This window comes from Pagrus major, chromosome 7 (genome assembly GCF_040436345.1).
Source record: "Pagrus major chromosome 7, Pma_NU_1.0".
NCBI classification, from domain to species: domain Eukaryota; kingdom Metazoa; phylum Chordata; class Actinopteri; order Spariformes; family Sparidae; genus Pagrus; species Pagrus major.
Window position 1 is genome coordinate 8,595,542 of NC_133221.1, and position 15,151 is coordinate 8,610,692.

The following is a 15,151-nucleotide window of genomic DNA, read 5'->3' on the forward strand; positions in this document are numbered from 1 at the left end:
TCAGCTCCAGTTTTACAAAGAAGAAAGTAAGCAAACTCCACTGGCTGGGTTACTTCAATGCAACTTCAAAATAAAAGCATCTTTGAAGACCACACAATGCATTTCCCTTTGGCTCTGTCCTTTATAATACTGAATTATAATCATTAGTAGGTTTTTCATCAATTCTTACACAGTGACTGTAAAAAGTATGTTTTAATGTTAACAACACGACTAAACAACATGAATTGCACTATTTCATGACTTTAAACCAAACGACCCTCCTCAGTCTTTTTGATCAGCCATCATCATAATACATGATTCCACCACTAGAAGGCTCTGTGCATGAGATTACATCTTTACTGACAGCAGCTTCACCTGCAGTACAGTAACCATTCCCAGCTGTTTTCTATAAATACATGGTTTTTTTTTCTGTGTTGACAACTGGTGCCGCTGATCTAATATTGCTATTCAGTGAAGGCTTTGACCTTTCCTGCTCTGCACACCTACAGTAACAGGGAGCTCCACTTTGACAGGAAACTTCCTCTGCTGCACAGGAAGTGGTGCATTTAAAAAATGACAGAGGAAACAACTGCTCTTGTTTAACAAGAGTTAGATATACAAAGCTGCAGTCTGCACTGATTGCCTTTAACAAATGTTTTCAACAGTAAAAGTTAACTATCAGATAACACAAAGAAAATGTACCAATACTTACAACTGAGAAGCTGGAACCAGAGAATGTTTGGCATTTTTTAACAGAAAAATTACTTTCATTCATTCATTCAAATCATATTTTTTCTGTTGAATGTTCAGTTTATCATTTAACTGTTTCAGTTCTGCGCTTTAGAAAAGAAAATATGATGTCACTACACTAGAGATGAAACATTTAGTCGTTTGACAGAAGAATAAACTGCAATTCACGTACTCAGTCAGTTATATGTTTCTGTCTTTTTGAAGCAGCGAAACCTTTTCTCTGTGTAAATCATAGTTACCTGAATATATTTGGGTTTCGGACTGTTGGTCAGGTGAAGTAAAAGACATTTGAAGACATCACGTTTAATGCAAAAGTTTTCACTATTGTTTGACATTTCAGACTTAACAATTATGAAATTATTGAACGAAAATAGTCTAAAAGGATAAGCTCAACCCAAAAATAAAATTTCGGTCATTATCTACTCGCCCTCATGCTGATGGAAAGTCAGGTGAAGTTTTGTAGTCCACAAAACATTTCTGGAGCGTTACAGCAAGACAGGGTTGCAGCGTTCTCCTTAAGCAACTAAAGTAGATGGGGACTTGTTTTAAAATGTAAAAAAAACAATGTAAAGAAAAAATAAAATGGCTCCATAGAGCGTAGTCACTGGAGGCCCCGAGATCTCAAAGGGATTTGAGACATACGGTCGAGCTCGTGCACCCACGTCAGACGCTAACGCTTTTAGCTTTGCAGCTACAGTGAAGATTCTGGCTTTAAAAGTGTGAACATAACGTCTTTTCAGATCAGTTTGGGATCTCATGGCTTCTGGAGACATTGGTTACACCAGACGAGCTGTATGGAGCCATGTTTGTTTCTTTTTACCCCATCTACTTCAGTTGATTTAGGAGAATGTTGCAACACTGTTTTGCTGTGACGCTCCAGAAATGTGTTGTGGACTACAAAACTTTGTCTGACATTCCATCGGCATGGGGGTGAACAGACAATGATAATGACCCTAATGAATTTTGGGTGAACTCATCCTTTAAGTTGCAACCCAATACCACAATCTAATAAAACTACATTTCATGTTTTGATTTGCGGATACCGAATGATGGGATAAACGGACCAATTTTAGTCATAACTGCTTCATTGTGTATCTACTTCATCCAGGACTGCAGGCTGCATGCTTCCTTAACCAAACAAATGTCTGCACCGTGTTTACTGAAGTAGATAACTGACTTATTTCAGGATATTTCCAGAAAAAAAGTATTTCACAGGAAACTGTTTCATCATCCTCCTCTTCACTGTTTTGTTTTTTCAATAAAGTGCGCTAGAACTACCACTACCTGTCCTGGGCGAGTTAAACTCTTACAACATTAAATCACCAATGCTGTAACTCATCAAACCATTAGAACACCTCCACAATCTACTGGTGCAGTCATTGCTGTCGTGTAAGTACAACCATGGTGAAGCTAAAGCTGGAGCTACTTCATAAACCAATTTCAGCTTTTCCGTACAGTTTTAAAAAATGATAACTTGCCGTCTGACGTTGAGTTGTTGGAAATCATCTTGACATGTTTTCCTGGTACATACAGTCAGAAGCCTGCTTTCAGATTAAATAGCAGTGTGAACATTAGTGTCAGGATATTAGATGATAGTACATAAAGCGTTTTCCACACTGGTAAACCGAGCAGGGTCAGGTCAGCCTCTCAAGAGCTTATGAGCAACCTGAATCTCTGCAGATTTGACGGACTAGGAGGAGGGGAGGGATAGAGAGATCAGCAGCATGAGAAATCCTCTAAGGATCATCTGCAAACCTTTCACCTCGGCTAAACAACACACCAGGGTTTATATGATGAGAGTAATGTCACAAGTTCACTTTACAAACAATCAAATGTGCACGGCGGGTTCCTTCACAGATATGTTTTCAATTCTTAAGTCCTGCTTGAGTTTTTGAAATCCAGCCTGATGACAGAGGACCTCGGAGAAAATTAGAGCGTTTCACACACTATATGCTATTTGCATCACGAGGAAGCTGTAATTACTGTGCCTACAGACCACAACAAAACCAGAGAAACAGACCAAGAGTAGGACTATGATTCATGTGTATGTAACAGAGCCTGTAATGGTGCGTAATCCCTTCCAGATGTGTGAATCGAGGAGGAGCACAGCTTAAATGTCAATTTATCTCCACTATAGGAGACTATCTTGCAGCGAATGTATGTGTGTGTGCATTTGATTGACTTAGTAGGCGCATGTGTGATCGTGTGAAGGTCACTGCACGTGCATGTAAGTGCAGCAGAGAGAGACTGAGTTAGATCGACTGAGAGAGAGAATCCTATGATGAGCTCTTAAAGCTGTGTCCCAGTTTGTCAAGGCTGTCACTTACATGACAGTTTACATTTCTCTCCGTCTTGGTTTGTTTCCTGCGTACAGGGAGTCATCTTGACGACAAAGATCAGAACATGTTAATTACTTTTGATTCACCCGTTTCATCAAAACAATCAGGGAAACACTGTCTTGCAATGAAGGAAAATAAACTGCCAACTAAAAAGACCAACAACTATGAAAAGCCAATTTATTATCTTTGATTTCATGCTTTTATGGTGGAATTTTTAAATAAATACAAGCAAACTCTTAGATGCAGATGACAGAAGTGTGCCTGTGGAAAAGATACCAGGATTAATAAATGAGCTAAATATAAGTGTGTTAATAAGACGGGCAGAAGGTTTTAGATGCAGTAAGGTGTGTGTTAATTTAAGGACCAAGGTGTGGCCTTTAGGTGACTGACCTGAAGGCACATTCCCCTCAAACCAAACCTCACACAGGACTAAACTGATGGACGGTGCATTCAGGCAGTCCGTGTTAAAGTCGGACATTTCCAGGTTTACAACGAGAATAAACTCCATGGTATTCAAGACACAAGCTATGCATCTACAAAAAACAGCTTAATAATAACTATTTTCATTTATTTTTATAGACATCATGAGGAAATTCAGACATCAACAACCAAGTTATCTGCTCTTTATGCAAATAACATGTAAATCGCTTGGACAAACTGACTGGGTGTTTTTTACACACAGACATGAAGAACTTAACATGTAACATTTGCCGAATTAACAAAAAGGCCCTAAAAGTTAAGAATGTGTTGCAGACAGTGTTTCACATAGTTTATAAAGCTTCTCCTAACACGACAAGTCACAAAATTAAGCATTTTTTAAAGGAAGTCTGGGGACTTTCTCCACGGGCGACAAAGAACTTGCCTATACTGGTTACTGTTTCTATTGTCATCTTTCCTAAGTGTCGTGTAAATGGTGAAATCAGGAGAAACTGTGTGTTTAAACAGCTACTTAATGTTGGCAGGTAAGAGGCACCTTGATGCGTCTTTGGGGCATTCACCTGTATTTACAATTGACCACTTGTGATTGGATCACTCAGGACGCATGTTGCTACGAGGTCTGAACAGGGCCTGTGATATGAATACAGTTGAATTTTACTTACGTTTCAACAACATGCCTTTTTGTTTCAGTCTGGGCTGCAACACAGAAGAAAAAGAGAGGATGTGACTCTACTACGTACATTAACATGCTGCCTATCTGCTGCATTCGCTCAGCTTCTCAGTAAAAGTGTATCTGTTCAAGACTGTTTCGAGGTGAAACACGATGCACGTGAACTCTACAAGAGACAAACGTACTGTACTCCAGAAACCCCGAGGGCTCTCCGTGCTTGTTACCGATAATGTAACTGGCATGCCGCAGAGGAGGACTGCATCTCTTCATGAACTTACTGTACAGACGTGGATTTACTTTCCATTATCAGCCGCAGCATTCCTTTAAAGCTGAGGTCATTACAGAAATGTAAGCGGAAATAATGGCAGCCTACAACAGTTAGCTGTTTTCTTGTGTTGTGATATGAGACTGGATGAAATGAACTGAACTGATCCCATCATGGCTTCATGCAAACATCCTTTGACATTTTCTTTGTCTTGGATGATCCCTCGTTTCTTTCTTTGTTCTTTTTGGCACAGAAAGGTGCCAGGGTGGATCTGGGGCAGGTCAAGACAGCTGTTTTTTTTGTTTTGTTTTTTCTTTCTTTTCTCCACCCCCCTACTTCAGAAACACATAAAATTTCTGTGTTTATAGGCTTCAGCTTTTTACATTTCTGGCCCTTGTTGAGAAACCAATCCAAATCCAGTAAAATGATTAGCGCACACATATAAGACTTTTCCCAGCTGCTGACGGGACATTTCCATCAAAAATAAAGTTAATCCACTGGGTCTTCATTTCCTTCGGATGTGGTAGTAGATGAAGATGTTCGTATTGGTTCTTGCAGACAACAACATGGTTTTTTTGGGGTGCTTTGGTTACCCTCAACATGTTTGTGTTACTGAGGTCAGCGTTGACACCAAAACCAAAGTGATACCTATTTGAGCATGCTTCTTTTCTACAAAAATCCATATAACAAACGAAGTCGACCCTCTCAAATGTCTGAACATGAGCAGCAAGACCGAAAATTGATTTAAAGTTGAGTTTTGATTTAAATCAGGGACTACCTGATCTAAGAGTATTAATTAATTAACAAGATTACAAATCCCAGTTTTTGGTATTTGACTCCCAGCCAAGTAGAGAATATAAAAAAGAGACCAAAATAATCATGTAACACATGGTGAGACACAGCTACACGGCTACAGTTGACCGTATTATAACGACGACTGCTCCTGCTGGAGTGTTGTATCCTCAGTACTGATAATTGTTTCTTGTTTCTTCTCTGCATTTCATTTCAACCTCATTGTTTCAACACCTGAGGCAAAGTCTCTGAATTACACAGCTGTTTATTCAAGCTTAAATGACACAAGCTGCTTGTGTGTGCTGCCACTGCTCGCCTCACTGGTATGCTGCCATTGTTAGCAATGTTTGTGAGTCACTCCATCAAGGCCAGAGTACAATTACAGTGTATAAACCCTGTCGAACAAATGAAACACGTGCAAACACGACTATTTCAACAGTGCTTTTCAAACCTCAGCCACGCCAGAGCATCTCAAACCTACTGTTTATTCTGTGTGACTGAAGTTGAATATACGAAAGATAATAACATTAAAAAAAACATCTGAGATAGCTCACAGCTGCCTAAAACTCGTGAAGGGATAGTGGATGTGGAAGGAAAAGGAAAAAGCAAGGAGGGTACAGAGAGAAGGAGGAGAGATAGCTGCAGGATTCATGTCACAAGCCTTTCAGGGATCTACTTATTCACTCGGTTGCACTTAATCAAGACTGACAAATCTTCGTACTTAAGAAAATGTAAGGGACTCGCGTTCTGGGACAAGCACATCACAGACGAGATCTGTGTCTACAAAGCCCTCACATCCTCTCCATGTGTCTAAGCCTTCTTAACCATGCACAAAGAGCAGAGACACAATTTCAGTGACACAACTGCAATCTTTACGTAACAGAGTCACTTTTAAAGGGACATTTCACCCAACATTTTTTTTTAAAAATACTGATTTTTGATCTGACAACTCACACCAAAACAATCTATCAATCTAATCTCATTCATTTTAGCGTCAACAGTCCCTGTAAGGTACAAAAAAAAAACTAAGAAATCTAATGATGGACTATCCTCTGTGTTTGTTTTAACTTGTGTACTTTTAATTACCAAAAAGAGTAGGGCTCAATCCCATTTCCAATGTTTAGCCCTACCCCTCGTTTTCGAGTGCCCGCTTGCCCCTCAGAACAGAGTTACAGGGGGTAGTGGTTGAAATCTCCTGATATGAAATGGGACAACCCTTCAAGACCCTCCCACATCATCAGTTGTCGTCGATGGTGTTTATTTAAACTGACCGAAAATATGACGTCTTCAGCTGTGGGGATTTCTCTTGCGTTACGGTGGCAATCCCGGTATAATCGCAATGCTGTTCGCCATTTATCTGCTAATTTCCCATCCCCACATCTGGACCCATGAAAGAGAAACAGGTAACACTTGTTAAACCCTCTCCTTTGTATCTACCTGTATTTAAAATATTTTCATAAAAAAAAAAAAAATAATTACTCTCAATGTCAGACATGGTTTGTACTGGTTATGTACTGAAGCATGTGACCCAAACCTCATTCAAACTCCACTGAAGAGACAAAAAACTATAAACATCAGATCTGTGTGGAGCAATGAGGACTGTGATGTTCCTCAGTACATGGCACTACCATGCAGTATATGAGGTATTTTCTACATTGTTTTCAACCATTCATTGTACCCTCTTCCTCTGCAGTGATTCAGTGGCTCCTGACTGGAACTTTACCACCAACAGCTGTTTGTCTCATCAGTGGATGGTTTATATTTTGTTTGACAAATTTCCGTTTGACTGTGAAGAACAGAGTAATGAATGTCTTTAATATCCCTATATTTTTTGCTACTGCACTGAGGCCACAGTGTAGGTTCAGCTATTAGCAACCCTGGAGACGGTACGCACTCTGAGAACATTTCAGCGAGCGAGATGCATACTATCCTGAAGGTTTGAATGATTAAACAGATGGTCTCTCTAACCGATGTACCACCCTGTCACCAAGGAGTGAGCACAGTGACTGGAGAAAGCCAGAGCTGACAGGGTGAAGCAGGAACTAAATGGAGAATTTATGTATAAAAGTCTCAATGTTTCATCGAGGTGTACCAGTGAACTCCTGTCCGTGCTTCTCAGGAATGCCTGGCATCCAGCAGGCTGCCCTCATTCCCCTCTGGCTGGGTTCAAGTGAAGGCGAGATCTGAGGCAACCGAGGGCCATTTGTCCAGGAGATCAGACAGACAGCTGGCCAAACCCACCCATGACCAGAGCACCGTAAAAACCAACAGGCCTCTTGTGTGCTGAGGGGGTTTGTGCTTCACTTGAAAAGGTAAAAACCTTGAACACAAAGAAGAATGTCCAAGTTGTAAAACAGTCATAAAAACTGTGTTTTTAGCTCTATTGTAAACCAACAAGTATCACTGTAATCATGTTACATAACCTGATGCACATTCTATGCACCTTTACAGGTATGTCACTGTTATCAGTCAGGCGACAAGCAGATGATGACAAAACCTTTCACCTGCGAGCTGGATTCAACTGATGATGACATACGAGAGTCACACCAGTGGGTCAAAGTCTTAACATATCTGCAAATACGCCCTTTTTGTACTTTACCCTGAAAATACCATATAAAAAAAATCATTATTCACCAGGGCCTCTGTAAACAAAGTATAATTCTTTTTATTACATTTCGACTGACTACAGCCCATTAGACAGCAGAGAAAGGACTGCGTTGCACAGTCACTGAGTGTATTTGCGTTTAATGTGGACTTTGTGAGTACGCTTTTCAGTGTTGATGAAGCCAAATGGTTTTCAGACTGTGAGAAGAGTTAGAGGCGGGCACAAAGGGTGAGACACGAGGCCAGAATACTTCATGAGGTGGAAGAAACATGGTGCATACTGGTGTTTTAAAAAACAACAGGAGATTAGTTTTACTACTCTGGCTGCTGATTTGGCCGCTAAGAGAGGACATTAAAAACCAGTCGTGCCCCATTGTCACAGTTTGAGTCAAAATGTGTCGGCTACTCCTCCTCTGAGTTATAACTGTCAAATCTGAACACACAGACTAGGAGGATATCATTAACTGCAGTGTCCATTGCAACGTCCTTAAATCTACTTAGGAGTAATAAAAAAAAACATTATGCTCCTTATAGCTCCAGAACTTGCCTAATAATCATCAGGTTTTTACGTTCAGCAGTAAAAGAACCCAAATTGTCTCATTACCTCATCAAGGAGGTTATGTTTTCGCCCGTGTCCTGTTGTTTGATGGTTGGTTGGTTTGTCAGCAGGATTAAACAAAAACTACTTAACAGATTTCCCTGAAACTTGGATGGAGGATGGGATTTTTATGTTTTTATGAAAAAAAGAAATCAGGTGCATTTGGATGGTTGGTATCTGTACAAGTGGGGACTCAGCAACATTATGTCTCTGTCAGTATTGTTTAGGGCTGCAACTAATGATTATTTTCATTATTGATTAATGTGCTTATTATTTCCATGATTAATTGATTAATCATTTAGTCTATAAAGTGACAACAAATGAGAAAAATGCTCATCTTAATTTCACAGATCCCAAAATTGCTTTTTTTGTTTATTTTGTCCGTAATAACATTCAAAACCCCCAAAGATTCTTCATTTACAATCACACATGACAAAGAAAAGCAGCAAATCAATTCTTGCTTGAGAAATGACTGAAACCATTAATCGATTTTCGAAAAGTGAAGCTAATACAACATTATCAAGTAGTCTGGGTGTAATGTTACTCTGAGTTGGCATTTTTTCATGTTGCTCTTGGAAGCAATGTTAAAGCTACAAAATGTAACTTCCTGGAGAAAAATAGTTGATTGTTGAGTCTCACCCCCAGATTGTCAAATACTGCAGCTTTGCGTTGGCAGCTTGTGTCGGACGACTGTAAATTTCAGGCTCACAGCTGAAGATGGCGGCAGCTCTGGCCTGAAAATGCTTAAGACGACAGAAATATGAAAAATGCATGACGAAAATGAGACTGAAAACATTTCTCAAGACTAAAATTCCGACTCAAAATCACGTGCCACGACTGACACCGAATCTAGTGTATGATTATAAGTCGTTGAGTAAACAACAAGCTCTCTCACATCTCTTTCACTCCTTTCCATTTCTAAGTGTTCTTCACAGAGCTTCAAGAAAAAAAAAACCCAGACACAAAACCACTGCGGTGTAATATTCCACCTTCTCCACAGGAATGCGCAGACTTCATTCAGGTGGTTTTCTCTCTGCATTCCTCAGTGGGAGCTACACACCTGTGGGGCTGTAGTATACCACAGCAAAGACCTGCCTACCTGCACACACACCGATAGAGTTTCCACCTTCGCTACTGAGGTGATGTGGCCTCCTGTAATGTGACCCACAGCTCTGTGGAGAGGAAAGCAGAGAGAGATCTGATCCGTCATCTGGTCTGGGACAGCTTGGATCGCCATCCCCGGCCTGTTCTGCATGGGAGCCCGACAGACTGCCAGGCACAAAGGAGGTCTTGTGAGCTACTCAGATAGTCGAAAAATATCCCTCTCCTTTAATTACCGACGTGGAGAATCTGCTGACTTATGCAAGAAACTAATAACAAAAACCACTGAAGTCGACTCAGGATATCCTTCATATATACAGTCAGGGTGCTGTTGCTGTGTTAACGATTATACAGTGTTTTAGAATAATTAGAAAACTGTTTATGGATATTAAAAACCCTCCCATGATGCGAGCCCGGTCCGATCAAATGTCAAACAAACGCCTGTCCTGCAGCGTTAGCGCTGAGCTCTCGTCCCAGGGGGTCGAGACTTCAGCTCCAGAGGTCAAGCGTTCACTGTGCATCCACTAATGGACATACAGCACAATAGAAAGCCAACGATGCTACACTGAAACTAAACCTCTGTTATATAACACAGTTAATGATTTCCCCAGAGAAGAGGCACTGCGAGCTTTGTCAAATATTGTGCGAGTGTGTATGAGCAAGGGAGTGAACGTGAGTGTGTGTGTGTGTGTGTGCCGAAAGAGACATTCAGATGAAACTAAAAAGGTTTCAGTATTCAGGCATCACAGAGCATCCAGATTTGGCCGAGATGAAGAACAACAAAAAGCCAGGCACAATACACTGGAGACAAAGAGGAGAAGAAGAAAAAAAAGCCCAAGTTTGGGTCAGTGTGTGCATCCCTCTCCCTCTCCCTCTGTCTCAGACAGATGCAGATGCAGCAGACCGTAGGCAATGGGTCAACCTCAGCTGACACACAAGGAGCACTTCTAGAAATAACCACAACTGCCCATGAGTGGTGTCACACTCTCACAAACAATGCATCCCTCAGTTTGGACTGAACTTGTACGAGCTGGAATCTGCTGGAACTTTTACAAAATACGTAAAAATAGAGACTTTGATAAACCGTGAAGCTGCTGTTGGCTCCCGTTTTAACTGAACTGTTTTTGTATCTTATATATTACATGAACTGCATTTACAGACTTGTTTGAATTAATGGTTGTATGTTTGTCTATTTTACAATACTTTTTTTTATTTCTTATTTTTGTTGAACTGTTACCAAACTATGGTTGGGCTGGTGGAGGATGCGGTCGTCCATCGCCGATTGCTGACAGTCATCGACAGCTTAGACTTCTACATCACAACGCTGTGAAAGTTCACAGTGTTGGAGGGTCAGTTGCTGTAAGGTCAGAGCTGTGACATGAGAGAGATTATAAAAAGTTCTTGTCTCCAAGTCCTGTTTTTTACTTTATTGGTAAACCTGCTAAGTAAGGCGAACCCAAGACGCTCGGTTACACTGGTGGCGTTGGTGTTTCTTTTCTGCGGGCCCCTGTCCGTGTGTTTACTTCGATTGTGCCATTGTTATTTGCGTTTTGTTTTTTTTTCAGCTTAGCTTACTCAGCAACAACTCCTGCCTTACGACAAGGCGAAGGAGACACAGCACCTCGTATACAGCAACACATAGTAGGTCTTTACTGTTGTGGGAAAAATATTAGGGCCTATAGTCAGCATTTTTCCGGTTATCCTTATCTGTGTTTTTTGTGTCTGATTGCCGATAAAATAAAGGAATTGACAAATGCAATACATTGGCTCAGTGGTCTCAATCAATGTCCCGCCCACAACACTATGTGATTGGTTACGTGTCACGAGTAATAGCCTATCAACACTGAACAATCTCAATCTTCAAAGTAACTAGTAACTAAAGTTATCGAATAAATGTAGTGGAGTGGAAGAAGCACATAAAGTAGTAGAATATGGAAAGAATAAGGACTTTGTGCGCAACGTGACTTTATGCCCGTCCTCTAAGTGCATCTTTCCAGCCCGCTATCGGAGAGCAAAAGCAGCTAACGTTAGTTTAGAAGTCCAAACAGAACACAGAACTTCAACAGAGCCCCTTTAAGTAGAGTACTTGAATACATTTGGGTTAGTTTGTATATCCGTTCCAAATGTCCGTTATCGGCCTCCTTGACCACTGATCATTGGTGTCGGCGCTGAAAAAAACAATAAATTTGAAGGTGTCGCTTCAGGCTCTGCAAAGTTGTTATCAGGGACCAAACTAGTGATTCATAAATTCTCAAAAACATGATTGACAGATTAATCGATAATGAAAATAATCTCTAGAAAGAAGTGAAATGTTTAACTGCAAATGGGATAGCCTATTACTATCAAAAGAGTCGAGCCATACAAGGTGACAGTGGTCTCGGGCATCCAAAGTTTGGAAATTTGCTCCATTCAGTCGTCAAAGAAGTAGACTGACAGCAGACAGTGTGTGCTGTGAAGTGTTGGGAGTGTATCTGAAGCTCTGGAGCTGCTGTCACTGTAAATTGCCTAATCTGTAACCCGGCAGGTCTGACCCACAATGGCTTCAGCAATGTTAGACAAATGAGGGCAGGAGGACTGTCAGGGCAGCTTCATGTCAAAGCCTGTGAAAACTCCAGGCTGCTGTGGAGAGAAGATGAGCAGCAGTAGCAGCAGCAGCAGCAGCAGCAGCAGCACTCATCTGCCCTATTTAACACGCAACACAAATTTGTTATGTGCTTATTATGCCTGGACACATGGCAATTATAAAACAACTTCCCCTGGGAAGGCTCAACTCTTCAGTGCACGCACACACACATGCAGTTCTTCATATTTCTCTTACCTTGACGCACAGTTTTCAACCTGACGGGACCTTTGCAGCACTCAATCACACCTAATATGTCATACAGGGGTAATCCAGACACAGACAGCCCCTCCACATCCAGGAGCAGCTCCCCCTCGCAGAGTTTCCCTTCCTGGTAAAGCACAGCATCCTCCCTAACTTGCCCGATGTATGGGAACTCTCCATTCTCAGCTCCGCCGCGCAGCTCCACGTTCAGCTCCCCGCACGCGTCCCGGAGCACCGCGCACTCATTCACTTTGGTGATCCAGTGGTTCTTCTTCTGAATGACTTTTGACATGGTGACTCAGGTTTAAACCAAAGCCCGTTAGTTCCGAGGAATGGTGTAGAAATCAGCCGATGCATAGCACAGAGGTAGTCCCGACAGGCAGAAAACTTCAGGGTGTTTGGGTGCCACTCCAAGTTGGTACATAATCACCCTCCTCCTGAGCCGAGGCATGCTGCTCCCAGTGTGCGTAAAACACCCCGATGGATCACAACCCGGATTGTTGTTGCTTCTGTTGTTGTTTCCGCATCTTTGGACAACAACACACGCTCTGATTCCTCGCTGTGGGATCTAATCCGCTCTCTTGGTTGTCCGCTTTACATTCAAAAGACTCTCCTCCTCATTAATCTCCTTCCTCTGTCGAGTGTTTTGCAATTTTTTCCTAAACTTTCCAGAAGAAAATAAAAACTGTTTCCTTCACCTATCCCGTCAGCAGGTTGGGCCGTTCACACAACCAGCGGCGCCTTTAAGCAGGTAACACGACAAGCTCATCCTATTTGCTCCTGCACTGTGGATGGAGGAGTAGTGGGAAGGAGGGGCGCATGCGTCCAGCTGCCACTCCACGAGGGAAAATCCGACTCGACCCCACACCTACCGGGTCCTGGAGCTCCACCCAGCCCGCCGGCCCGCACGCGTTGTGACGGGGGATTACAGCGATCTGTGCGTCTAATCCGACCCCAGGAGCTTCAGCCTTCAGTCCCTTATTCATAAATAATGACACCACAGTGACCAGATTCTCCCTTTTAGACATCAGAGCTGCAGGTTTATTGGAGTGGATGGTTCAAACTCCAAACCAGCAGAGCCATAAACTCAGGAGAAACTTTATTTCTCATTTCTTTGCAGATTAGAGCAGAAAATGTGTTTTATTTACACTCATTTCTTCAACAGAACTTTAATATTGCTCACATAAACAGTAAGATTAGTAAAAGTTAAAGGGTTTATAATGTAACTAAGTGGGTTACATTTACACAAGAACTGAATTTGAAGGAGCATTGTGTGGTTTCAGGAAGTCGGCTGATTTTTTTCATGCCTAAACAAACTAAATTAACAAACTGTTTGTTTTGAATAAACCAACTGACGTTAAAGGAAAACACAGCTTCATACTGTTTTACTTTGTTTACATGTGGCGGACCCTGCCACCTTTCCAGCTTCAAACAGTGTTCTGGGACCTTATTATTCTCTGAGAACAGCTTGTTTATTCAGTTGTGGAAAAAATAAATATTTATGAGTTTGTATTATTACCTCATCAATATAATAAATATTAAAGTTCTGAGTTGCCCTTTTTAAGTACAATTTTGAGGTACTTGAGTATTTCCATTTTATGCAGCTTGATCCTTCCACTCTGCTACACTGCGGACAAAAATATTCTTCTTTTTTTACTTCACCACGTTTATTTATTTATTAACTGTAGTTTCCAACTTTGCAGATTGCATGTTGCATCAGAGCCAAAGTGTTGTAATGTTAAATAAGTAAATGTGACAAATGGGAAGAACCCTGGCGTACCTTGTTGCAACATTTGGATTCAGGTCTTTTCTTTCTCTGGTTTGATTTTGTTGAACCCAAATCCTGATTCTCCCATTTAACAACCACGTGTGGATGACATGTACAGTTGTGAGCTTCTGTGTCCTTGACAAGTAGTGAAGATGAACTGCTCTTAGTCACTTGTATCACTCCTCCTAGAGGTGTGTCTGTGTGCATCGGCGAGTGAATGTGAGTATAATGTGTGTTTAATTTGGGGTTTGGGGTATTGAGTATTGATTTATGTGTAGTTTGTATGTTATTTTCAAAATACGTCAATAAAAAAATCTGAAAAGTGCTGAATACTCAGCCAGGCCGATACTCGTTAAACCCTTAGTATGCAGTTTTGTAAAATGTCTGTATATTTACTTTTACTTTACTTTCTACTTGCTTTTGATACTTAAGTACATTTAATATCAGATACTTAAAGCTTTAACTGAAGTACTATTCACTGGAGTTTCACTTTTACCGAAGTGATATTGTAACAAAGAATCTTTATTTTCACTAAAGTATGACTTTTTGGTACTTTTTACAACACTGTTAGTAGTAGTGATACAACAACAAACTCTTTTGTGCATGAACGTTAGACTCACACACATTTTTTTTCTGTCACAAACACACCTAAACACAGTATTTCTCCTCCCTGGTGCACAGTTTTCAACCTGATTTGGACCTTTGCAGCATAATAACACTAATAATAGCCTATAAAATATTGATTATCATTGTTTTTGATAATAGTAGTAGTAGTAGTAGGCAGGAACACTACATTTTGTTTATTATCCTTTCGGAAATCCTTTTTGTGTCTGTGGCAACTGTTAAACAAACACAACCACAACATTACAACAATTACAATCAAAGACAGACATTTAACAACAAAGTGCTTCATAACATCACCAACAATAGATAATATAAATATACCAAAGTGCAGGTGACACACACCTCATATCACAAGGATTTGTTTAACAGAGCTATGCTGGAGGGTATAAAGGATCTCTG

At 40.9% G+C, this 15,151-nt stretch overlaps 1 protein-coding gene across 6 annotated transcripts in view; it reads right to left on the minus strand.

Moving 5' to 3' along the window:
- The window catches only part of LOC140999944 (membrane-associated guanylate kinase, WW and PDZ domain-containing protein 1-like), a 107,075-nt gene extending 93,956 nt beyond the window's left edge, over positions 1–13,119 (minus strand). For 5 of the 6 annotated variants that reach the window (XM_073470532.1, XM_073470528.1, XM_073470526.1 and 2 more), the window contains exon 1: positions 12,355–13,119. In XM_073470532.1, the coding sequence (XP_073326633.1) occupies positions 12,355–12,652 (298 nt within the window). In that variant the 5' untranslated portion in view covers positions 12,653–13,119. Of the gene's footprint in view, positions 1–4,168; positions 4,197–12,354 lie in introns of those variants that run through there. The other variant, XM_073470530.1, reaches the window with a different exon arrangement.
- Between the last annotated feature and the right edge of the window lie 2,032 nt (positions 13,120–15,151).